Genomic DNA, 25,340 nt, shown 5'->3' on the forward strand with positions numbered 1-25,340 from the left:
AACACAAATAATGAGAAAAACTGGCAAAAAGCAGAGAGACAAAGGGAACGTGGTAAAAAAATGACAAAATCAGTAAAGAAATTACAAGATTCGCGGTTTCGCGGATCAATTTCATAAATATCATTGGTGATCTTCCACACAACAAATTAACAAATAAAAAGTTTTAAAATAAAAATTTTGTGGGTGTGAATAATATTTATTCCGAAATATTGAATGGAGAGACATTTTTGAATGTTATGATATGAATAGGTTATGGTATAAGTGGTTAAATTCGAGTACAAATAAATAAAAAGAAAGAAAGATACATGAGAAAATTACAAGGTATTATTAGATTACTGGAGGTAATTTATTCGCAACGCTTTTTGATCACGTTCCAACAGCCTCTGGCGATTTCTGATAGCTGGATCGGTGCGTAGTTTTTCGACAGCCGATGGCTCGGATTTTGTGTATCCAGCACACACGAATGGTCCATAGCGTTGAGGTTTTACAGAAGAGATGAGTGTATCGATGATTTCTTGACGGACATCGGAGAAGTATTTCAAGTAATCTGGCGATGGTGGCAATGTTTTCTGAAATAATAATCAATTGAATTTGAAAATATTATTTGAAAACTCACGATTTCACGGATTCTTTTCTCGGTTCTCTTCGTTTTTCTGCTATCCGTTCTCTGCGTTTGCCTGCGTTCAGTTGCCTGTATTCTTCTCTTTTCAGTCCTATTCATGTTTTTGAACTCCTTCATCTTCGGTGTATAGCGTTCCACGATCATTGCGGCGACGAAACCTGTAAATAGGAGAAATTTCAACATGAAAACAAAGTGGAAGACGGAATACGAAGAAAAGCTATTAAGGAAGCAGAAAACGAACAGACAAACAATGGGAATTTTTGAGATCGCACAAATCGGGAAAAACGCAAACCGTGCGGCAAAGTTGCGAAAAGCGCGCGGAGGTTGCAAATGTAGTATTTCAGAGGCCAAAGGGATATCCATGTCTCTGAAAATACTTTATTCGCAACCTGCGCGCGCGCTTTTCGCAGCTTTGCCGCTCGGTTTGCGTTCTTCCCGATTCGTTTCTTCTCGATTGGTACGGTCTTTTGGTTGTAAAAATTATTGAAAAGTTCTGAAAAGAAGTGTTACTTCGCTACATAATGAGAATGAGCGCAGATTTATTGCAAAAACTTCCAAAAATCGCATAAGTTCGGAGGAAAAAAACGAGGTACAGTGGAAGGCGGAATACGAAGCAGAAATCGTTTTTTTGTTGTAAAAATAACAGAAAAGTACTGAAAAAGAGTGACGCTTCACTACACAATGAAAATTAGAGCGGATGTATTGTAAAAAGTTTCAAAATCGCTAACGTTTTCGGCAAAAATTGGAATCAGGAGAGCTGAAAGCTTGGCGACGGCGGAAATCAATGAAAACCCAAAAAGAAAATGACGAAACTGTGAGAAAAGCGAAAATTATTCAGATGAATGAGAAAAAATGAACAGAAAAGACACGAAAACAATAGAAAATGGGAAGATTTGCCGCGCGGAGGTCAAATGTTGTTGGTAGGTCAAATATAATTATTTGACTGTTTTTTTTTTTAATTTTAAGTACAGAATCTTTATGAAATGAGATCAGAACTTCATTTTTTCAGCAAAACTAGTTTTAAAATTTGCATTTAAAACTTGCGCTGAAAAAAAAATTATAAAAGAAAAATAATGCAGACGCGCTTCATTGACACGCATTAGAGAGAAGAGACACAGAGATTTCAGTCATGGCGCTGCATTTTTCAAATTATTTCTCGGACGTTTCGTGCGTATTTCTCCTAAATAGTTTTCGCACAAACTTGAAGAATGTTTGTTTTTTACAATGAGTGAACAAGGGAAAAACTGAATACTACACATTTTTAACCCAGAAGTTATCTGTTCGGGTTTATAAGCCATGGCTCTGAAGTGAGCTTTTTATAATTTTAAATGAAAGATAATTATTTATAAAAAATTTTTAGAAACTCACGGGACCACCTTCCCATCCCAGAATTAATTCTAGAATTATCATGTTCGCTCATTTTTAAGAAAATGGACAGGCACAAATTGGAATCTACAGTATTCCCCTATCCCCACCCTATAAGCCCCGCCTATTTCTCATAGTAACTATAGCGACTGGCAGAACCCGTGAGAAGTCGGGCACATTGGTAGAGGTGGGTATATATATATATATATATATATATATATATATATATATATATAACTTGTCGATTCATAAATATATGTGTAGGAGTACAGAATGTTAAGCGATGAGCATCTGGTGACTGGATGTTCAGCGATGAGCATCATGTCAGCACCAGAAGGATCAGCAGCCCAGAACTTGAAGAGGAGGAGTCCTCGATAACCTTAGAACCTGAGAAGGAGCTCATGAGGAGCCCGCACTTGGAGGAGTACTCCATTCTCGGAGGAACCCACAATAATTTTTTTAATTTTCTCCGAAACTAACTAAACAACATTCTGTCAGGAAAGTGCAATGAACAAGTGGGAAACGAGTAGTTTAAGAGAAATTAATTATGAAAGAGTATCATTTCGGGTTAGACGAACTAATTCTTTAAAATTCATCCAGGAATAGCACCTCATTAATTTCTGTCAAGAAACTGTGTGTGTTGGGCCCATAATCCAAGGGTACATCGAAAAAGGGTACATCGTGATCATAGGGTACATTGAATCGAAGGGTACAGTGAATCTTAGGGTACATCGAGGACCTATGATCATGGGGTACATCCATGGGGTTATCATAGGGTATATCGAGTCAGAATTTTCATAAAATTTCAGACGTCTTAGAACTTTCATAAATTTTTGGGAAAAGCTTTACGACGGAGTTCAATTAGCATGTTACTGATTTTTTCAAAGGGATGAAGTAACATGAAAACTATTCTAATAACCATTTGCAAGATGACCATATTGGAGCTTTCATAATTGATTCAAACATCTTCTTAAATGCTAAATCTTATTATTTCATCCCTCTGAAAAAAGCAGTGACATGTTCCTTGAACTCCCTATGTAAAGCTTTTCTCAAAAATTGATGATAATTCTAAGACTTCTGAAATTTTATGAGAATTTTGACTCGATGTACCCTGTGATAACTCTATGGATGAACCCAATGATCATAGGTCCTCGATGTACCCTAAGATTCAGTGTACCATCTGATTCAATGTACCCTATGATCAAAATTTTCATAGATGTCCTTTTTCGATGTACCCTTGGATTATGGGCCTGTGTGTTGTGTTCTTTCTCTGGGACTGAATTGAAGGAAAGAAATTTCAGACAATAGATGGCAAGGTGGTCCGTGAGTTTCTAAATATCGCTTTATAAGTAATTATCTTGGCGCTAAGTTAGTTGGGGGGGGCCACTCAAATTTTCGAAATTTTAGGCAATTTTTTTGGCTGAAGGTGAGTGGCTGGAGGCGTGGGAGAGGCACTTTTTTTGCTACCGAACCTTTCTCTTAGGCTTAGGTTTCTTAGAAATTCGGGAAAAAAATGGACAAAAACTATTAATTTGTCAATTTTTGTCGTTTTTGTCAACTTTTTTCCGAATTTTTAAGAAACCTAAGCCTAAGAGAATGGTGAAAAGTGGTCCCCCACAAGAATCACACAGATTTTGTAAACTTTACTCCTCTTTCTGCAAACTGATTCGGAGTCCCCAAAAAAAAAATTTTTGAGTGGCCCCCCCCCCCCCCCCCCCCCCAACTAACTTAGCGCCATTATCTTTTATTTATATTAGGCTGGTGCATAAGTTTCTTTCTTTTTTTGAGGTTGAACTTTGATTCACGGTTTCTAGATACTGTGATTGTTTACCGACCCAAACTTTTTTGCATTCTAATGACCTTCTCAGTGGCTAACAAATACAGTTTTAAGTTGGTGCCTAGACAGTCCGCTCGTGAAAACGATAGTTTTTTCGGTGGTCAACCAAATGCCTGTTTTGAAAAGTTTTTTGGTTCTAGCAGCATTGGTGTAAAAATTTGAAGATCTTTACGAGAAGTCGAATGAAATTCATAGAAAAATACTTTATCTTGTTTTCACACTTTAGTTTTCGGTCGAAATGTTAAAAACAAAAAAGTTATAATTAGACTCTCGACAACAACGAGAAATCATTGTTGAGCTAGGTTCAAACAGATTACAGAAATAATTGAAAGCGCATTTATACCAAATTGTTTGTAAAAGTTCGAAGGTAACATGAGTAAGTTATGCCACAAAAAAAATTTATGACAAAGCCATCAAATTAAATGATAAAACTTGGGTGATGTGTTTGCAATGGTTTTTGCGCTTTTGAAAAATTTTGTGTACTAGACCTGGGTGAAGTCAAGGTCTCTTCTCAACGCCCACAAACAAGTCTGAATTATTTTGTGACAAGTGATTAACAGTAAATACATTGCTCAGTAATTGTGCAAAAAATCTAGTGGATTGCTTTAGAGGTACGAGCAGAAGGCTTCATCAAACTCAAAAATCATGTGAATTTGATAAAGTTGACTTCGCGCTTCTTGCAAAAAAAGACAAATGGCGTGAATATCTGAAACAAAGTAAATTTAGAAACATCAATGTCTACTTTACTCAATAATAAACATTTCCACCAATTACCCTATCTAACGTTAAAGAAAAATCGAAAATACTCGCACATTCCTAAATTGCTGATCTTCACCTTTCTTCAGAGGCGGGCACTGAACAAGCGTTGCTCAGTTGGAATGTCTTTTTTATTTTTTTGAACACAACTTTTCTTGCTTGTTTAAATTTTAAAAAACTGACCCTTTCTTGTCAACATTTTCTAGGAAAAAAATGGAGACGAAGAAAAAAGGGTTCCTCGAGTATTTTGACTTGTCTACGGCTGAGATTAAGCAGATGGCAGACGTCATGTCACAGGTATAATCACAATAAGTTGTAGGTACGAAATAACTATATTTCTCATTATGTGAGTTATAAGCCTTCTAGAAATTTCATGACAAAAATGATCCGAAAAAAGAAAGAAACTTATGCACCAGCCTGATAAATAGAACAAGCTAACTTCAGTTACTTTTAAACATGAACAAATAACTTCTAGGTTAACACTTTTCTAATTTCTGCTTAGAAATCACTTTTTATGTCAATTTTCGTGTCAAGTTTATAAATAGTATTCCGTTCTTCCGTAGTTTATTCAAAAAGAACAAATATTCTTTAAATTTGTGCAAAAAATATTTAGAAGAAACACGCACAAAACGGGAGAGAAATAATTTGAAAAATGCAATGCCATGACTGAAATTTCTATGTCTCTTCTCTCTCATGCGTGTCAATGAAGCGCGTTTGCATTATTTTTCTTTAACAATTTTTTCTGCTCTGACATTAAAAGCGAATTTTAGAGCTAATTTTGCTAAAAAAAATGAAGTTCGGATCTCATTTCATAAAGTTTGTGCACTTAAAATACTTCAGAATCACTTCATAAACAATAAAATAATTATCGTAGACCTACCATCCACATTTGATCTCCGTGCGGCAAGTCGTCTCATTTTCCCTTGTTTTCGTCTTTTCTGTTCACACGGCCTCTTGCAGAGGCCCTCTCAAAGTACTGTGCGAAGTGCATTGAGAGGGCCTCCGTCGGAGGCCGTGTGTTCATTTTTCTTCATTAATCTGAATGATTCTTGCTTCCCCACAGTTTCTCTTTTCTTCTATCAGCGTTTCCTCAATTTCAGCCTGCGCCAATCTAAAATTTGTTTCCGCTTTCAACTCTCCTCATTTCAATTAATTTGCTCCGAACTTGTGCGATCTTTGAAATATTTTGCAATACATCTGCTCTCATTCTCATCTAGCTTCTCTCTTTTTCAGTACTTTTCAATAATTTTTACAACGAAAAATCCCATTGCTTTCTTGATCGCAAATTATAGATATATTTATCCTCGAATCCGCGAATTTTCTAATTTCCTCTTTTTTTGCTGCTGTTATTTTTCATTTTGAAATACGATTATAGAATCGTGAAAATGTGAATAAAATCAAATACAACCGATTCTAGTTCAGAATAATCAGGGTAGATGTGTCTAGTTTTGGGTAGATCATAAAACCCAAATTCCTTATAGTTTCCTCACGTCGCACTAAAGATCCATCTACGATATAGTCGAATATTTTTGGTTTGGCACCCAGCGATATCTAGGAAGTTGTATCTTTATTGAGAGCTAGCCGATGATCTTTGGACCATTTATTGATAAATTCGATGGCTCCAGGGAGAGGGCTAGCGACGGCGTCTTCTGGCAGAATCGAATACAGTTTCAGATCATCCACAAATTGCTTACAGCGAACGTAAAGCACTCGGAATAGTGTTCACAAATAGACCAAACAGAACTGGCGAGATTACGGAGCCCTGTAGAACACCAAAGACTGCTGTTCTATCGCTAGAGAACGAAGAAACCACTTTTCAAAAATGCACTTATCCACGAGACTAAATTATTTTTATCTTCAGCTCTTGGAGTTTATCGAGCAGTTGGCAGTGGGGCACGCGATCGAAAGCTTTGGCGAAATCAAAAATCTACTTGGCATCCCTTGTCCATTCATTCATTGATTCCAACATACAGGTTGTTGTAGATTTCCTAGGCAGAAAGCATCTTTCGAACATTCTACATATGTTAGATGTGATGCTAATGGGTCTGAAATCGGTGAGAGCTTTTGGTTTGCTGACTTTATTTAGCGGATTTGGGCTATTTGACTACATATTAGAGGAGCGATAAGCTTTACAATCTTGAAGGGGACTTCGTCGGGTGTTAGAGAGCAGGAGTTTTTTGCTTTGGAAGTCATAAATAGTGTTTCATAGTCACTGACCCACGGGATTTCTTGTTTCGGTGGTTAATTAGAGCTCAAGGAGAATGATTTCAACGCAATGTTAGTGTATTGCAGTTCAAAATTGAGCGCTAAGGCTTCCGCTTTTTCATAATCAGTAGTTGCAGGCAATCCATCCGGATGGGTAAGGTTGGGAACGATAACAGTTTTTGGCTTTAGTAATGCTTTTGCGTGGTGGGAAAACCTGTTGCTCCCTTTTGATTCCAAATTCTTGAATTCGGCGTTTTTCGTGAATTTAAGGAGCTTTTTCCGAAACTTCCTAGCAGCTTCGACGTAGTCAAGAAAGCACCCGGCGGTTCTGGTTTTTATGTTTTTTTTTGGTAGAGGTTCTCGGCGTAGGATTTATATGATCTCAGATAGTTGGGTAGGTTAAAAAAAAATGGCACCAGTCAACCTCCTTCAAGTATTTAGTTTTGCAGGTATCCCAATCAATTTTATTAAAACCCCAAAAGCATGATATCTCCGATTCAGTTTTGCTTAGAATATCGAAACATAATACTATTTTATTGTGGTCACTTGACCCGATTGGAGCTTGTGTTTTAGTGTGTTTGATGGCAAAGTTGGTAAATGTAATGGCTAAAGTATTCAGTTTTCTTGTCGGTGGTTAAAATGGTGCTGGAAGTTTTGCACTTTACAGAAATTTATGAGAAAATACCACAGTTTTCTTTCGGTATCTTGGTTTGGTCTATTACCGTCCACTCCAGAAATTTTTAATTTAATTCATCTTTGACGTTCCCTCACTATTTTTATCCATTTTTTCTCAGAAATTGAGTTAGAATTTTCATATTTCAGTCTCCGCCGCGTCTGTGTGACCATGACACGGAGAACATCGAGTCGCACTGGAAATAAGAAGCAAGAGACGGGTCAGAACGAGGTTCCAGACGGAAACGATGAAGAAATGGTGAGTTTCCTCTTTTGCAGGGCAGCAGAATTGGCCGAGTAGAATCTATCAATTTTGTGAACACTCTCAAAAACTTCCGCTAAAACAAAAAAACATGCATAACATCGTGGCATGCCAAAGCTTACTGTGTGACGACTTTATTTTCAAGAAAAATTGAAAATTGACTCCATATACTAAAGAATCTTGTAAATTTGTGTGTAATAGAATTCAAACTAGATAAAAAACTTCAATTCTGAAATGCTTTCCTTCCAGAAATATAATTGTTTATTTTAAACTTTCTTCAGACAGAAAGAATAGTATAAGCTTACAAAGTGAAACAAATCTACTAGCGGCTTTTTAGGCTAGTCGAGCGTTGCAAAGCTCACAGACAATTGTAATGTCGACAATCACCTTATCCATCTTTTGTACTACATTTCAATTATTTAAATAACGAAGAATCTCGTCATATTTCGCGACAATTTCTCGAAATAGTTGCGGCCCATTGGTTGAATTAGAATTTTAGAATTTCTCTTTTTGTTTCTAAAGACTACTCTTCCTTCTTCACCAGCGCGCTCAGAAAATACGAAAATTACGGAATTCTCATTTCAGACACCACGTGGAGCAACAGACGACCCAGAAGTCAGGAGAAATAGACGCAGAAGTTCAAACAACGCTCCATCCACTTCCACTTCTCATGCCGTTCCAGAATCTTCCACTGAGGTGATTGTTTGTATGTTAAGGAATTTAATTGAGTTGGTATGATTTCAGATGGCATTAACTTCATCGAATGACGAACCCCCGGCATCCAACATCGTCAACAGAAACATAAATTCTGATGAAGAAGAGGAAGTAGATGACGAGGCAGTTCCTCAAAATCCCAACGAAAAAAGTGGTTCAGCAGCCCTAGAAAGTTTTCAAAGAAGAGAGATGAAATCTGGTAATGTCAGTCCAGCTTCGTCCAAGTTCGGTTCGAGGCCTGGTTCAGGAGAATCTAGTCGCACCTCGGACAACGGATCAGACTTCTCGAGACCTGGTATCGGTTCAACACCACTCAATGGACCAAGTTACAGTCAACGTCCAAGTGGTGAACCCATGCCATCGACGTCAGATCTGGAAATCGTTGAAAGGAAACAGACTGAACACAAGGAACGAGAAACGACGCACGATGAGGTTTCAGAAGGAGACGATGAAGAATATGTATGTTTTTATGTCGGAAATTTTAGATTTTCTTCGGGGAAAAATGGAATGGGGAGCAGAAAGCCATTATGAAGAAGACAATTTCCAAAACTAGCATTATTTTTCAGACAGCGACACCTTCAGACCCCACTTTGATATGCGAATTCGTTGGACGGTTTCTTCAAACCGCAAGAATTCCGCCGTGTTTCAAAAATGAATCAAGTGTTATCTGCTCTACCTGTCTTGATTATTTCGAGTGTTACTGGGTACCTATTCTTTCATACGGGTCAGCGAGGAGATCTCGCAGATTGAATGAACTCAAACGACCACAAGGTTATCTTCTACGGAATATTGGAATTCGACCCCTTGGCGCCTACATTTCCGCCTCACAAGATTCGATAATATGTGACTGGACTGGGAGAAGTCTACGATTCGTTCGAAATCCACCATGTGTTCAGGGGAACCCCATCAATATCTGCAATACATGTCGGAAGACTTTCAAAATGAAGTGGAGGCCTCCAAACAAAATCTATCAAATCGGTGTAGCTGTCCGCAAAAGTGGAGTAGTTCCAAGGTCAAGGGGCTCTGTCATGGTTGCCAAATCCAAATCTCATGCAACTCCGAAAGTCCCACTCATCTGTGAATACTCTGGTATTCATCTTCAACCCAATCAGTGGCCACCCTGTAATTTCGACTGTTCTGTTCAGACGTTATGTTCTGTTTGTCTGAAATTCCTACAAGAAAATTATGAATTCTTAAAAGCTAAAGGGTGGCCAAAAAAAGGATTTCGGAAGTTGGTAGGGATTTTCTAAAATTTTCTTTGGGTTCCAAACTTTTTCTGTTTCAGAAGAGATCGCCAACAAAACAAGATCCAAAGCGAGTTCCAGGACCAGACAGAGTTTTGAGTCCGTCCCCGTCCGAGTTAGCACCGGGGCCCAGCCAGCCAACGCAGCCGCAAATGAATCGTCCAGCACCAAAAAGACGGAGAGACGTGGATTCAGAAGAGAGCGAATGAGATTTCTGTTTTATTATTTGACTTTCATGAAATATTTTGTATATGTACTTATTTATCGATCGGTGTTATTTATACTTAACCTTTGCGTAGGCTGAAAGCTTCTGAAATATAAAAGTTTTCTTTGAATCAATATTCTTTTAGTAACCTCTATCCAACTTTCCATTTGTTACGCGTTTCTTTTGATTTAACATGGAATGTACCAGTGTTGTTGGGAATTCCGACTTCCGACTTCCGACTTCCGACTTCCGGGTTTTTTTCACTTCCAACTTCCGACTTCCGACTTCCGGATAAGAAATTTCACTTCCGACTTCCGACTTCCGACTTCCGGATAAGGAATTTTACTTCCGACTTCTGTCATTACATAACGGTGAAATTTCGGAAAAGTAAATTTCGCAGAAATACATGGAAAAATTGTCTAGAAGGACAGAAAATAAGATTTTCTTCAGCCAAAAACTAATTTTCCACTGATTTTCGGCAATTTTATGGTTTTTCTCTTGGGGTTTTTGAATATTTGCGAAAAAATCTAATTCCTACTTCCGACTTCCGACTTCCGACTTCCGACTTCCGGGCGTTTTTTCACTTCCGACTTCCGACTTCCGGATAAGAAATTTTACTTCCGACTTCCGACTTCCGACTTCCTGATAAGAAAAATCACTTCCAACTTCCGACTTCCGACTTCCGGATAAGAAAATTTTCACTTCCCAACATCTCTGGAATGTACCCCACAACTTGCGAGTTTTTTGGCTCATTTGATAGATTCTGTGAGAAAATGACCAATCCAGAAGCTTTTTCGGTGAGTGGATCTAATTTTCGAGATATTGAGATTTTTAGAAAACCTATTTCATCATGTTTTTTGTACACAATGCAGCATGGAGAGGAAATAGATAATGATTGTACTAGATAGATAAAGTCTTTGGCTACAAAAAACAAAAATTTGAATCAAAAAATTATTTTCGAAGTTTTTGAATTTTTCTAAAAACTGAACCCTCCAAAAAAACTTTTTTAGACCGGGAAGGTGTGAGAGTTATTGATTTGTAAAAAATAACAACTCATTTGAAGCAGACTTGTCAGGGGCGGGGCCGAGCCGAAATTTAAAAAATCTCGGTCCGGTTGGACCCGGCCCGACCCGTTTTGAAATATGTTTTGAAAAAAAATTTGAATTTTTGGATTTTTTTGACATTTTTTGAAATTTTTTAGGAAAAAGTATATCTCAGCGGGATGGAAGGGGATATTAAATCGCTTTTACAACTCTACCCTTCGAGAATCAACAAAGAGCAATACAAAATACATATTATTCTAATGACTGATGAACATATTCAGTATGTCAGAAAATAAAGATTTCATGTTTTCTTGTGTTTATTTCTTTCTCTGCATCCTACAATATGATGAAGAAAGTTGTAAAAGCAATTTGAATTTTTGAAAATTTGGCAACGACACTCAGCTATACCCTTCCATCCATAAACCTTCCGGCGTCCTTCCAAACTTTCCCGCTGAGTATCAGCTCGGCCCGCTTCTTACAACCGCGCTCTACCGAAACCGAAGAAATTTGTGTGCGAAATTGAAAGACTCAGAGAAAAAGAGAAATTTTTTAAAGGCATTTCGGTGGAGCGCAGTTGTAAGAACTGTGCCGAGCTAATATGTATAAAAATTTAACATTTTCACTTTATTTTTTCGAAAAAATTCGAAAAATTTCAAAAAACTTTGGTAAAAAATGGGTACCCACTTTAAAATCCGGGCCGACCCGATTTTTGACAAGCCTGATTTGAAGTAACTTTTCAAAAAATAATTTGGGGGTAAACGCAAAAAAAAGAAATAAATTTTGTTGAAAATTTTGGTTTCTGAAGATTTTAGTTTTAAAAACATATAATTTTTGAAGAGCAGTAGTCATTTTTGGTTCGTTATGTGCTTTTGAGCCTGTTCGCTTCAGTTTTAGAGGAGTTATGAGCAATTGTTATGACAAGAGAAGACAACATTTATCTACTTTTTTCTTGAAAAAGGAACACATTCTGAAAATCATTATTCCTAACAGATTTTATTTGGAGCTTATTCAATGCCAGGAATTCGAACTCATTTCCGACATGTCTCATATTTTCGAAAAATGAAAACAATCAGAGCTATTTTTCCTTAATTTTTGATCGGGAGCAACTATACTGGAGTATAGAAAAATGATACAGATGAGTTGTATTTTTTTACCACATCTAATCACCTCTGCCGTCCTTGAAAAAAATTTTTGGAGGGTGTCACATTTTCAAATATTGGCTTTATTGGGTGTGGATGTGTGGATGTGAAAATGTGTTTCATATATTCCCCAAGAACTACATAAAATTTGCTACAATTATGTGTGAAGTCCATTTTTTTAACAAACCGGGAAAGTAGACAAAAAAATTCATGAAAATATTCCATTTTTTGTAAAATCTCAATTTTGTAAAACCATGTCACGTCACAAAAAAAATTTTTGTTTCAAAACGGGCCTTTCAAATTTTGTTTCAAAACGGGCCGAGAAAAAATGTTGATTGTGGACCGGGTCCAGTAAGACCAGTTGTTATTACTGTTCAGTTTCCCAGAACCTCTCTGTCACTCAGATCCTTCTCGAACATTTTTATTCCTCCTCCTATCACACCTCTTCTTCGTACTCATTCACATTCCTATAGCTCACTTAATTTGTTGACAGTGTAGCTAACACACATCCACACCCAATACGACCAATATTTGCCATTCCCATAGCAATCTATTCTTGACAAGAACCTTCTCGAACGTTCTTCTCTCCTCTCCATCCTTCACTCCTACTCATTATATCTCTCTCAACCTACTATTACTCGTCTGTCGATTTCCTTCTCCAAAATGAACCAACCCAAACCACTCCCAATCCTCCGTCTACCATTTCTAGCTATTGAAGAAATCTTCAAAGCAATGCACCCAACCGAAATGTAAGTTACTTAAACTTTCTCAAATTGTAAAAAAGAATTTCTCTTCCAGAATCAATTTCTCAATGATTTCCAAACGGGCAAGATCAGTAACAAAAAATAAGACTTTCTATTCAAAATATGATATCCGTCTTTATATAGATAAACCCTTGGGAATAGCAATTCAGGGAACAAATAATCTGGTGGTATGTCTTTATCTAATGGCATCAGGCGAAGAAATGAAGGAAAAAACTGCGGATATGATAGGTAGTGATTACATTATACGGAGGGTATTCAAGTATTCAAAAGATCCAATAGAGGATTGGAAACAATTGTGTAAACATGTATTGGAAATATTCAAGAGAGAGGCAATCGACGTTTTATCAATGCGAATGGATGCATTCGTAGATCAAAACATTTCGATTATTGACTTTTTGAAGACTAATGTGAAATCAGTGGACAAATGCAGTGTGCGTCAGTCGGAAGAAGAGAATGACGTAGATGAACACGCCGCATATCTTCTGGATAATTTAAAAGTTAACATTGAGTTCAATTCTTATCTACATATTAAAAACGCCAATTTCTATAAGAAAATTCCAAAAAATCTGAAGGAGTTATATATTCGCAACTCGCAATGGATCAGATATGAGAGACTGCTGGAAATAGATTGTGAGCATGTATCGCTGGAAAATAATCAGTTCACAAATACAGGATGGAATATGTTTATTAAGAAATGGATAGCAATGGAGACTCATTTGAATTTGAAATGCTTGAAATTTGATTTCAAATCACTGGAAGATCTCACAGTGTTTGTGTTGCATGATATACCGCATGAAGTGGTGGACGAAAGAGTCAAACGAACCCTGATAACGTGAGTTAATAATGGTTCAGTGTCACCTTTTTGTACAGTAGCCAGTTCGGTATATTTCCACAATCGCCCCCCACTCCGGAAGGACCCCCCACGTTATGGTATCACCCCCCATCCCACAGGTTTGGGGTATGATTCCATAGTGGGGGGTTATAACAGAGCGGGGGGTGATCATGAACTTTCGACAGTCCATGATCGCCCCCCAAGAACGGGAATGGGGGGTCATTCTGAACCCTTAGGTATACTTCCACTATCACCCCCAATGAAGTTCACAATTGCCCCCCTACTTGTACGGTATATTATCTCCCCCCCATGGGGGGCAATCATGGAATCACTATCAGAGTGGGGGAGGAAAGTGGAAGTACTATATGTTTCCACAATTGCCCCCGCCCGGTTCGAGTAAAGACTGGATCTTTGAACCTAAGCCTAAGATCTAGAAGAATCCTAAGCCTAAGATTTAGAAGAAGCCTAAGCCTAAGATCTAGAAGAAGCCTAAGCCTAAGATTTAGAAAAAAAACCTAAGCCTGAGATTTAGAAAAAGCCTAAGCCTAAGATTCAGAAGAAGCCTAAGCCTAAGATTAAGAGAAAAACTAATTGATGAGCCTGAAAATGTGGGGGAGGAATGTGGAACTACTCCAAGTTTCCACAATCACCCCTCATAGAGTTCATAATTGACCCCCTACTTCTACGTGGGGGGTAATTATGGAATCCTTATCAGAGTGGGGGAGGAATGTGGAAGTACTATATGTTTCCACAATTGCCCCCGCCCGGTTCGAGTAAAGACTGGATCTTTGAACCTAAGCCTAAGATCTAGAAGAATCCTAAGCCTAAGATTTAGAAGAAGCCTAAGCCTAAGATCTAGAAGAAGCCTAAGCCTAAGATTTAGAAAAAAAACCTAAGCCTGAGATTTAGAAAAAGCCTAAGCTTAAGATTCAGAAGAAGCCTAAGCCTAAGATTAAGAGAAAAACTAATTGATGAGCCTGAAAATGTGGGGGAGGAATGTGGAACTACTCCAAGTTTCCACAATCACCCCTCATAGAGTTCATAATTGACCCCCTACTTCTACGTGGGGGGTAATTATGGAATCCTTATCAGAGTGGGGGAGGAATGTGGAACTAGTCCATATATCCATAATCACCCCCAATAGAGTTCACACATGACCCTTACTTACCCCTAATGGTCCCTACTTGCCTCTATAACCATCCTGGAGTCTTCGATAAGTCGAAATAAATAAGAAATCCTAATAAAAACGAACTGCTACTACGAACTCGAGGGACACGCGGTGCATTGAAAGGTCACGAATTTTTAAAACTGAATCGATAATGAAAGGAAAATGGGGGGCCATTCCCTACCGTGCAGGTGGGGGGCAATTGTGATAGAGGTGGGGGATGAAAGTGAACGTACACCGCCAGTTCGACTATTATTCTTTTTGTGAAGCATAATAATCTAAACGTTTCCAGTTTTTTTTTCCCTTGAAGTTTCCATTTATTTTCAGTGATCGTGATAAAACTGAAGAGATAAGCGGAGGCGTCGACATTAGAAGAATTGATGGAAAGGCGGCAACATTCTTTGCGGAATATGATATTTTTTCGATGATGATTGTTCACTGACATTTTCTTTCAATAATTACAGCTCTTTTGCGTCTCCATGCGCACTTCTATCTCTCACACATTGTTATTTTCTTACCATTTCACCTCTCACCCTTCGTTCTACACCCGTGGGTCACTCCCACTCCCGGACCAGTATACAAAGCCAAACGCAAGCTCATTCTAGGCCGATCCGGACTCTTAACTTTTTCTTTTCCCTCAGCGCCATTTTTATTTGTAACCTCTTAAGGTATAATAAATCCTAATAACGATTTATGGTTACACGATTATTATTCTTATATATACATACCAGCATCTCTTCCCCGCCTTCGGCGGGTTCAATCGGCTCACAGGGTCTAGGGGTGAGTATTGAAATCGTATGCGCTCCACTAGACATTTGCGGCAAATTCAAATTTTAATTTTTTTCAATTCGACCTTAAGCATTGCATTTTGATACGCAGCTTAATCGACCACTTTTTGAGCCGATTTATGTCCGTTTTCCCGCATTTTTGGCCAGTTTTTCGACTGTCTCGCATATTTTCAAGATCAATTCTATTAAATAAATAAATAAAATTTTAAAATAAAACATTTATTTTGAATTTCGCGCTAAAACTTTGGCTGATTTCAGCGGAGCGCGTTTATTTTCACTACTCATCCCGAGACCCTGTGTCGGCTGGCCTCTTCACATTTACGTGGCGAACCTTTTTGAAACGTGCACGCATGGCCGAGTGGTCTAAAGCGGCGGTCTTGTTCAAACACGCTAGTTCGGTTTTGCCCGCTGGCTTAGTTTCTATTCTCTTTCCAAAACCGTTGCGGACAGCGCCTCAGACAACGCCCAATTGTCTTTTATATATAAGAATGATATACCGGCTGTAGGCTCTGTCTGTGGATGAGTGTTTTTCAGGACGTCCTCATTTTACTTTCATTTCCAAAATTAACGCGCCGAAGACGCGTCAGCCTAATTTATAAAAAGAAAAAACATTACTCTAGGAGTGTGGCACACTTATTAACACCAATAATTCTAAAACTAAAATTTTCTTACTCCCGACAAAAAGATTTACGCTAAAAATAGAAGAAATAAAGTTGTAGACCTGCAATTTTCTCAAAAATGTCGTTTTGTGAGAGTAGATCAAAAATTTCCTTGTATTTCTTTTTGGAGACTGGGAGACCTTGCATTAGTTGTTCTTATTGTTTGGTTTCCCAGAACCCCTCTGTCACTCAGACCCTTCTCGAACAGTCTTATTCCTCCTTCCTTCGACTATTGTCTCATTCTCACTCATTCCTTGTCCCTCGTTTTCCCTTTTCGTCTATCGATTTTCTTCTCAAAATGGACACTACGAAACCATTTCCGATACTCCGTCTACCGTATCTAGCTATTGAAGAAGTTTTCAAAGCTATGCACCCATTTGAAATGTAAGTTGTCTAGTGTCAAAACTACAGTACTCTTCATCGTCTTTTTTTCAGCATAAATTTCTCTCTAATCTCTAAGAGAAGCAAACAAGTTACAAAGAGGATGACCTTTTATCCGAAATATACAGTTGTACTTTCTATTGATAAAAACCTGGAAATAGAAATTCGTGGAACCAATGAGAAAATCTCTTACAGTTATGTGATGACGTCAGATGAAGAATTGGGTAGAGTAATTAAGCAATGGAAAAAGGATGATTTCTTCAAGCTGAAAATATATAAATATTCGAAGAATACTATCGAAAGATTCCAAATCTTGTGTAAATATGTATTGGAAGTATTCAAGAGGCAGAACATTGATATTTTATCAATGTATATGGATGAATCCGTAGATCATAACGTTTCAATTATTGACTTTTTGAAAACAAATGAGATATCTGTAGACGGATGTTATCTCTTTCATACCGATTCTGATATCAACGTGGATGAGCATGCCGCATATCTCCTGAAGAATATAAAAACTAATGATCTAATGTATTTCTTTCTACATATCAATAACGAGAATTTTGATTTGAAATTTCCAAAAGGTCTGAAGAAATTAGAAATGGTCAAGTCGCAATGGATTGGATATGAGCGACTACTGGAAATAGATAGTGCCCAAGTGATTCTTGGAACAAATCAATTCTCAAACAAGGACTGGAATTCGTTCTTCAAGAAATGGATTGCAATGGAGGCTCATTTGAATCTGGAATTCTTGGACTTTGAATTCAAATCAATGGAAGAATTCAAAGAATTTGCGTTGCATGATATCCCATATGAAGAGGTTGACAAAGGAGTCAAACGAATCATGAAGACGTGAGTTGATAAGTGACTTACACTAGGGAAGGATCTAGACCTAAATAAAAGTTTTCTGCCTTGATATATATCATTTGAAAGTTGACTTTGTGAGAGTTACGAATACATGCTCAAACAAAAAAGTAAAAATCATATAACTAGGTCAGTTTTGGAAATAAGCAAAGTTTGAAAACACGTTTCGAAGTCACAATTTGTTAGCTTTCAAATGATATAGATCACTTCTGAAATTCACTATTTATTTTCAGTAGTAACGATGGTCCGATAGAGATAAACGGAGGCATCGACATCAGACGTATCGATGGAAAGACTGCAACATTTTCCGTTCGTCATACTTCATTGTGGGATGATTGTTTGGTGTTTATTAATTGATTTCAATTATCTTACCTCATTATTTAAATCTTTCGTCCTTCAATAAAAGTTTATAATTTTTCAAAAGCTTTTAATTTCATAAAATCATCGATGGTTTCGGAGGGTACATTTCCAAGTTTGCTTCTTTTTTAAAAATAAATCCGGGTTTCTAAAAATGTTGGATTGTGGATTTTGTTTCCAATTGTTATCAGGAGCATTTGTACCGACTATGAACAAAATTTGATCTCCATTATTAGGCATCTGAATTTTATTTGTAGCATTGGTTCTCTGCCATTTTCTGATTTACCAATAGGTTACAATTTTCAGGAAACTCTTACAGAGAATCCAAATATATGGAATAGTAAGAAAAAGCGAAAGCATTGAGATTAGAAGTGACAGAAATGTGAGCAAATTGAATTGAAAAAGTTTGAACTATTTGTAGAAACGTTTTGAAACGGTAAGTCTTGACGCTTTTTGGAGGTTGTACACAGCGGAGAGCTATGATAAAAGTCAAGAGTTGATTATGAGATGTTTTGAAACAGTAACGTTTCAAAACTTTTATTAGCACGACACACATCTTACAACCGCGCTCTTCCAAAACCAAAGTAAATTGTGGGAGAAATCGAGAGACTCAGAGAAAAATGGATATTTCTCAAGAGGATTTCGGTGGAGCGCAGTTGTAAGAGCTGTGCTGAGCTACTAAATCATAATGAGGAGAGCCGCGCCCTTGAGTTTAAAGTCTAGAGTTTAAAGACGTTGGAAAACTATAGCATGAACTATTTGAAGCGGTAGAAATTATCAATGTATAAAAACATATATCACTGTTCCAAGACTTTCACATCATGATGCGGGTACCATGACCCATATTGTCATAGTGATTTTAAGTCGGTTTCAGTACTCAAAGCTAAATGTTCTGATACAGCCGTGTTTGATTAAATCTGGAAATTCAAGTTTCCTGTTTCACAATATTCAGAATTATTAGGCACTCTTTCTTGTTGAAGTGAACAATTTCAAAAATTCTAGTTTTAGGTAATCTCGAATTTTATATCTGAATTTTCCTGTTTCAATAATTTTTCATTACGAACACGACTAGTTGGGTAATCTTGATTTTTTGACTTCTTGACACATTGACTTTTCTGAAACTATAAACCCTGTTTCAGAAATTCTTTTTTTTTCGATTATGTAACAATTCAACATTGCGGTTCTGTATTTCAGATAAAATTTCACTGTTTCACAATTTTTTTGAATTCTATTGTAATTGTCCGTAGTTGATAATTGTTCTTTAGATAATTCCGTAAATTTCACTGTTTCATGATCTTTTTATGAGATGTTCAGAAAAACAACACATTGGTAGATTTAGAAATATAACATTTCACTAATTTCCCAACAATTGCTTATTTAAATCTTTCTCACTATGCGAAAAAGGCGCACTTCAAACAAACTGTTCTGATACCGGAAGTTATAAAAAACTCACGATTAAAAAAAAAGATTCCACTAACAAAAAAGTTCATAAGGACTTTACAAAAACATTGAAACGGTACAAAATTATAACTTCCTATAAACATTTTCTGTTTCAATAATGTTGTTTTTTTTCTAAATAAAACTATGCAATCACTCTCTGAAGCATAGAAAGAACATTTGAAACGTGTATCCAAAAACATTGACTGTTTCACAGGCGACTAATAGTTTATGAGAACTGACCCTGGAGTTCTCACAATCAGCATAATTAATGATTTTCTCCTTTTAGAGAATGTCATGTAAAAAGTGGAAACGAAAATACTGAAAATAAAAGAAATTATTTCAGATAAAATTTTATTGTTTCACAATGGTTTTCAGATCTATCGTAATTGTTCGTAATTGATAGATATTGAGATATTCAATCAAAAACATGTTACTTTTTCATATATTTTATTGTTTTATGAACTTTTTATGAGATTTTCAGAAAATACATAGTGGTAGACATTATCGCAGCATTTCAATCTTTAAAAATCATTCCCACTACGCCAAACAGGTGCACTTCAAACAAACTATTCTGTTACCGAAAGTGAAAAATCGAAGCAGTGAATGTTTTAAAAACACCTGTTTTAATTAATTTGTCAGAATCCACTAACGGCAGTTCCATTAAGAGAACGTGTTCAAAAGAACTTTACAAAAACTGTGAAACAGTACAAAACTATAACTTTCTATAAAAATTTTCTGTTTCAAAAAAGTTGCTTATTTAAAAAAAGAAACTATGTAATCAATCCCCATAGAATTTAAAAAACTGGACAAACCATATTTGGAAAGAATGGGTTTTACGCCAAGAAGCATAACGACACACAACTTTTAAATGGGCTACAAACATTTGTACGTTCTAAAGGCGTATCGTGGTCAGTTATGATATTTTGCTATAATTTCGGAAAAATGTGTCAGTTCACAAACCAAAAGTTTTCGACCCCTGAACACTCACCTGATTTTCAATAGCAGTGTGCTCAATCATCTTTTCAATCGTCAATAAATTACAGCTTCCAGTGAACTGTCTAATCGATTTCACCAGATCCTTTTCATGTTTTTTCAACTGTTGTGGGTTCAATCCATAGATAATCATCTTAAATCTATTGGTCGACTCGATTACATTCACAACAACATCTGCCTTCGAGCACAACTGCTGACCGGATATTGGCGAGTCACAAGCGGATACCTTGAAATAAATTATTTGAATTTCGAAATACTTTTCAGGTAGAACTACTTACTCTAAACTCGAATTGGCAACGGAGGAAACTGCTCCGAAGTAAGTGGTCAATCCGAGATCCGAATCATAAACAAATCTAGGCACATTGTCATTCACATCCAGTACAGTAATCGAGACAAGTGCATAGTCGGTGTGAGTTCCAGCGGTTACGGTCACATTCAGGAGGTATCTGTAATTAAGAATGAAATGGGGAAGACGATAGGGTGATTGAAATTATATTACGGCACAATACTTTATGCGATAAACGCTGCATTCTATTTGTTTCTATCACTAATAATATCACTAATAAATTCTAGATTTTTCTGTTTTTCGTTCCCTGAAAATCGTGATTTTTGTCTGCTAGCGCCAACATAAATAAAATTAAGACGCTGGGAATCTGAAAATCGTCGCTTTGAAACTTGAAAGTTTCAAAACTTAGGTGAAATTTCTGTTTTAATGTTTCGATACCAAAAATCGTTGAGAGCTATATTTTTCTCGAATACCAGGTCTCGCGGGCAAAAACTAAGTATATATTCGGAATGAGCGTTTTCTCAGCTGTCCAATTATATAAGTCACGTCCCATAGATCAAAACTGACTCCATGACCTTGGCTAGTAAATTTAGAAAATGTAAAATCATCACTCACTCATTCAACGATTAAAAATTTTCGTGAATTTTTAATAGACCTTATTGAAACAGAACATTTAAACTTTCAAATTTGAAAATAAAAAAATGCGATAATTAATTGTAATTTTCAGTAAAGTCTCCCTTTTTATTTCTGAAACAGTAAAAATAAAAACTCACCTCTCAACAGTCTCCCTATCCAACTCCATCTGCGTTCTCAGCTCACAATTTCCATCATTTCCAGCAGTGACTCCGAATGCTCCACGATAATTTCCAGATACAATATTACAAATGATAAATCTGGTATCTGTTGGTTTATTCATCACTGACAGTACTTGGACCAAATGGGGTGGACGGACAGCTTCAGATACAGAAGCACTGAAAAAGTTATAATTTTAATTGGAGTAAAAGTTTAAAACTCACGTATAATTTCTCAAACTGAACTGCAACTCTCCCTCATTCGGTGTATTCAAGACAGGCGATGCGTCAGGAATCAAGTGAGATGATGTGGCAATCACGTTGATGAGTACTGTAGTTGTGGAGGAGAGTGGTGGCATTCCACTGTCGGCTCCCTCGATTCGCAACTGAAATCAACCTTTTCCAGTCACGATAAAGACAGTAACCTACCGTAATCTTCTCCCCGGCGAATGCATCAATAGGCCTTGCCAAAGTGATCAATCCACTCTTAGCGTTCACATTGAAATGGGCTTCCAGACCACCTGCAGACAGGAGACGGTACCGGATACGGTTGTTTGGATCCTGAAAATTGGGAGAGATGATCAGAGATTTGACAATTGAGAGAAGATTTAATGATGAAACAGAAAAATATTTTGTAACAGTTTCGGAAATTGTATTATTGTTGTGAATACTGTCAGAGGTAGTCCTGGTCGCTTTTTACTCACAAAACAATCAGCACAACGATTACCTGATTTCTAGAGCTTCAATGGTTATTCTACTAAAAATATGAACAAAAAAGTGCTGTTTCTCCAGTTTCAGAAATATCAATGAAGTGTCAATCTGTCATTGGAAGCTCTGCAAGTTTTCGAGTTTCTCATTTTTTTGTGGAATGAGCTTTCAAAAAAAATAAGCGTTTTGTTTCAAATCTTACTTGACTTTTACACCAAATATCCCTGTTCCGGATGTTATATGAACGTGCATAAGGAATTTATAAGATAATAAAACTCCTGTCTAACTTCTTAAACAATTCAGGTAAAGATGGATAAAATGAAAACATAACTTTTTTTGCTGTTTCAGTCCGGTAATATTTTAACTTTACACTGATGGAAGTAGTAGAGTTCGATAAATAGAATGACCAATTAGTTAATTCGATTTTTCAGATTTTCGGTTTTAAGTTGAAAAAATTAATATGTGATTAAAATGCTCGGTTTCATAGCTTTATAAAAACAAATTCTTGTGAGTTCGTTTTACTTGAGAAATCTTGTCCATAAAACAAGGAAATAAATAATTTAAAATATGAGGAGAGAACTTGGAAACTTACATTTAACTCCTTTTTTAATATTTAAAATTACGAATTTTACAGTTTCAATAATGTTAACAAGTGTGATAGATTTTTTTTTGAATTATGGATTTTTCCGCATACTTAAAAATGCTCACAAGTGTAGCCATACAACAAAATTATGCGGTTTCAAATAAAATTTGAAGTCGGGTTTCAGAACAATTAGTAATGTGCAGAATATACACTGGACAAATAAGGTTTGTACAAAATAAATCCCTCTAATTACTTATACTGTTTCAACAGGTATGTGAATTCATCTAAAAAACTACGAAAATTTGTTGGAAACATTAAGAAAACGAAGAATTGAACAAATCCGAGAGGACTACACGGCCGCGCGGAAAAACTCTTCCACGAAGGTTCGTTCAGAGTCAGGAAAACGGGAATTGTGGCGTTCAGAGCAATTTTTAGCATATACTCTAATGATGAAAGCTTCTTAATATTGTCTGAAGAATTCTAACTAGGGAATGACTTACACAAAGTATGGAGAAACACAACATGATATATATCGCTGGAAAGCTGACGTTTCCCTGATTCCGAATCTATATTCTGTTTTTGCAGTGGCCCTCTCAGTTTTGAGAAATTCGGCTCCAAAGTTAGGGTAAATTTTAGTGCTCAAACTCAAGTTGTCAACCCGCGTGTTTTCAACCGCTGATTTGTCTACCTACCGAATGGATTCACGTTTTGGGGCAACACGCGGGTTAACAACTTGAGTTTGAGCACTAAAATTTACCCTAACTTTGGAGCCGAATTTCTCAAAACTGATGTGAGAGGGCCACTGCAAAAACAGAATATAGATTCGGAATCAGGGAAACGTCAGCTTTCCAGCGATAAAAATCATGTTGTGTTTCTCCAACCTATGTGTAAGTCATTCCCTAGTAAGCTTGAAATAAAAATTATTTCAGCCCTCCTTTAAGACATTATTAATTAAAATTTACTGTTTCATAACTTTTTAAAAAAACTAACTCTTGTGAGTTCGTTTTACTTGTGCACGCTTGTACATGTGGGTATATTTACTTTTCGTCCCCCCCTATATTGAAGAATGACCCCCCCAAAAAGGACCTGGGAAAAGCTCCCCACCTGATTGATTATTGACCCCCCACCCATTGAACATTAGCCCCCCTCCCTTTTCTCTTTTTTCGCTTATACTCCTGAACCATTTAGTCCAAAATAATTCAACTATACCCGAATCTTCAGGCTTAGGTAAAAAGACCCGGAAAGACATTTTCGGCATAATTTATATTTATGATGTTCAAGCTTATAGTCTGAAAACGTGCTTCCATTTGTTTCATTCATAGTGTGGAATTCAATAGTGGGGGCCTGATGTTCTATGATGGGGGTCTATTGTTAAACAGTGGGGGTTTTAAAGTCATTAATGGGGGACTTATATTCAATGATGGGGGTCTAATAATCCATAGGTGGGGGACCGATGTTCAATGGTGGGGGCTATCAATAAATGATTACAGCTAAAGATAAACAGTAAGAATTACGACTCCACTCCCGGTGGGGGGCTCTAGGGGGGTGGGGGCGATAAGTCATGAATACCAGGTTCTTGAACAATCGCCCCCCACTTTGTACTGGTGGGGGGTCATTGTTTCACACCAAAACAGAAGTAGAGCCCCCCGCCGTGAGGAAAAAGCCCCCACCTGTTTTGTACTGGGTGGGGGGCTCTTCCTAGGTAAATTTCAACGTGGGGGACTCTACTGATGTGGGGGGCGATAAGTAAAGAATCCCGTACATGTTTTACTTGAGTTTCACCACAACACAAAAAACGGAAATATTATTTTTTTTTAATGAGGAGAAACTTAGAAACTTACATTTAATTCCTTTTTCAATATTTAAAATTACGAATCACCGGGCCGAACTTTGGTAAAAACAACAAAATTATGCTGTTTCAAACAAAATTTGAAGTCAGGTTTCAGAAAAATTGGTAATCGACAGTAGAGACACACTTGTTACATAATAAATTCTGCTGAGTTAACCTTCAAACCTAATTACTTCTACTGTCTCGAAAACGACATGTGAATTCATCTTTAGTTTCATAAAAATATTCAATCGCTCCCAGTTGAATGTAAAATTCACAGTTCCAAAGTGTTTTCACCAAACTCACATCTCTATCCTGATCAAATGCATTGACTTGTCCCACAATAGTCCCCGGAAGAGTGTCTTCCTTAACATCGAATTCATATGATCCACTTTCAAAGTTTGGAATCCAGTCGTTCTTATCAGCGACGTTAATTGTGATGCTAACGAAATGAGCGAGTTTTGGATCCACTTCCATTGTTTGGGTTTGGAGAAAAATAAATAAATAAAAAGTAAAAATAAGAAAATAAACCTCCGAAGTGGAAACTTGAATAGTGACAGTCGAATTGGCCTCTGCATCCAATGCTCTCAATAAATTAATAGATCCAGAATAAGAAGAAACAGAGAAAAGACTGGGATCTCCTTTAGGAGCTTTCGTGCCACTTGAGACTCATTTTTATCCATTTTTTACTGTGATTATATTTCAGAACAATTTGAAAAAAACGTATTGTTATCTTCCCGTTTTGACTGACAAACAATTTCTTCATAAAAATATTTTCTGTTTCAGTTGCTTCCCAATGTATTCGAAATAGTATGTGTATTCTTAATTCCTTTTCTG

At 36.9% G+C, this 25,340-nt stretch overlaps 4 protein-coding genes across 4 annotated transcripts; 2 read left to right on the forward strand and 2 right to left on the reverse strand.

The window, feature by feature from the left end:
- Positions 1–332: 332 nt before the first annotated feature.
- Positions 333–766, reverse strand: GCK72_015195 (uncharacterized protein; the record flags this gene model as incomplete). The annotated part of the gene is made up of 2 exons (XM_003097324.2): positions 333–569; positions 617–766. The coding sequence occupies 2 exons, from the start codon at positions 764–766 to the stop codon at positions 333–335; spliced, it is 387 nt and encodes a 128-aa protein (XP_003097372.2).
- Positions 767–7,629: 6,863 nt separating this feature from the next.
- Positions 7,630–9,886, forward strand: GCK72_015196 (uncharacterized protein; the record flags this gene model as incomplete). Its single annotated transcript, XM_053730688.1, has 5 exons — positions 7,630–7,716; positions 8,305–8,415; positions 8,464–8,892; positions 9,000–9,668; positions 9,719–9,886. The coding sequence occupies 5 exons, from the start codon at positions 7,630–7,632 to the stop codon at positions 9,884–9,886; spliced, it is 1,464 nt and encodes a 487-aa protein (XP_053585460.1).
- A 2,841-nt stretch (positions 9,887–12,727) lies between these two features.
- Positions 12,728–15,267, forward strand: GCK72_015197 (uncharacterized protein; the record flags this gene model as incomplete). The annotated part of the gene is made up of 3 exons (XM_003097345.2): positions 12,728–12,813; positions 12,863–13,660; positions 15,153–15,267. The coding sequence occupies 3 exons, from the start codon at positions 12,728–12,730 to the stop codon at positions 15,265–15,267; spliced, it is 999 nt and encodes a 332-aa protein (XP_003097393.2).
- A 5,314-nt stretch (positions 15,268–20,581) lies between these two features.
- Positions 20,582–24,980, reverse strand: GCK72_015198 (uncharacterized protein; the record flags this gene model as incomplete). The annotated part of the gene is made up of 5 exons (XM_053730689.1): positions 20,582–20,753; positions 21,367–21,564; positions 21,610–21,770; positions 21,814–21,945; positions 24,810–24,980. 5 exons carry the CDS (start codon positions 24,978–24,980, stop codon positions 20,582–20,584), a joined length of 834 nt encoding a protein of 277 aa, XP_053585461.1.
- Positions 24,981–25,340: the final 360 nt, after the last annotated feature.

The sequence above is a fragment of the Caenorhabditis remanei genome, chromosome IV (assembly GCF_010183535.1).
Source record: "Caenorhabditis remanei strain PX506 chromosome IV, whole genome shotgun sequence".
Taxonomy (NCBI): domain Eukaryota; kingdom Metazoa; phylum Nematoda; class Chromadorea; order Rhabditida; family Rhabditidae; genus Caenorhabditis; species Caenorhabditis remanei.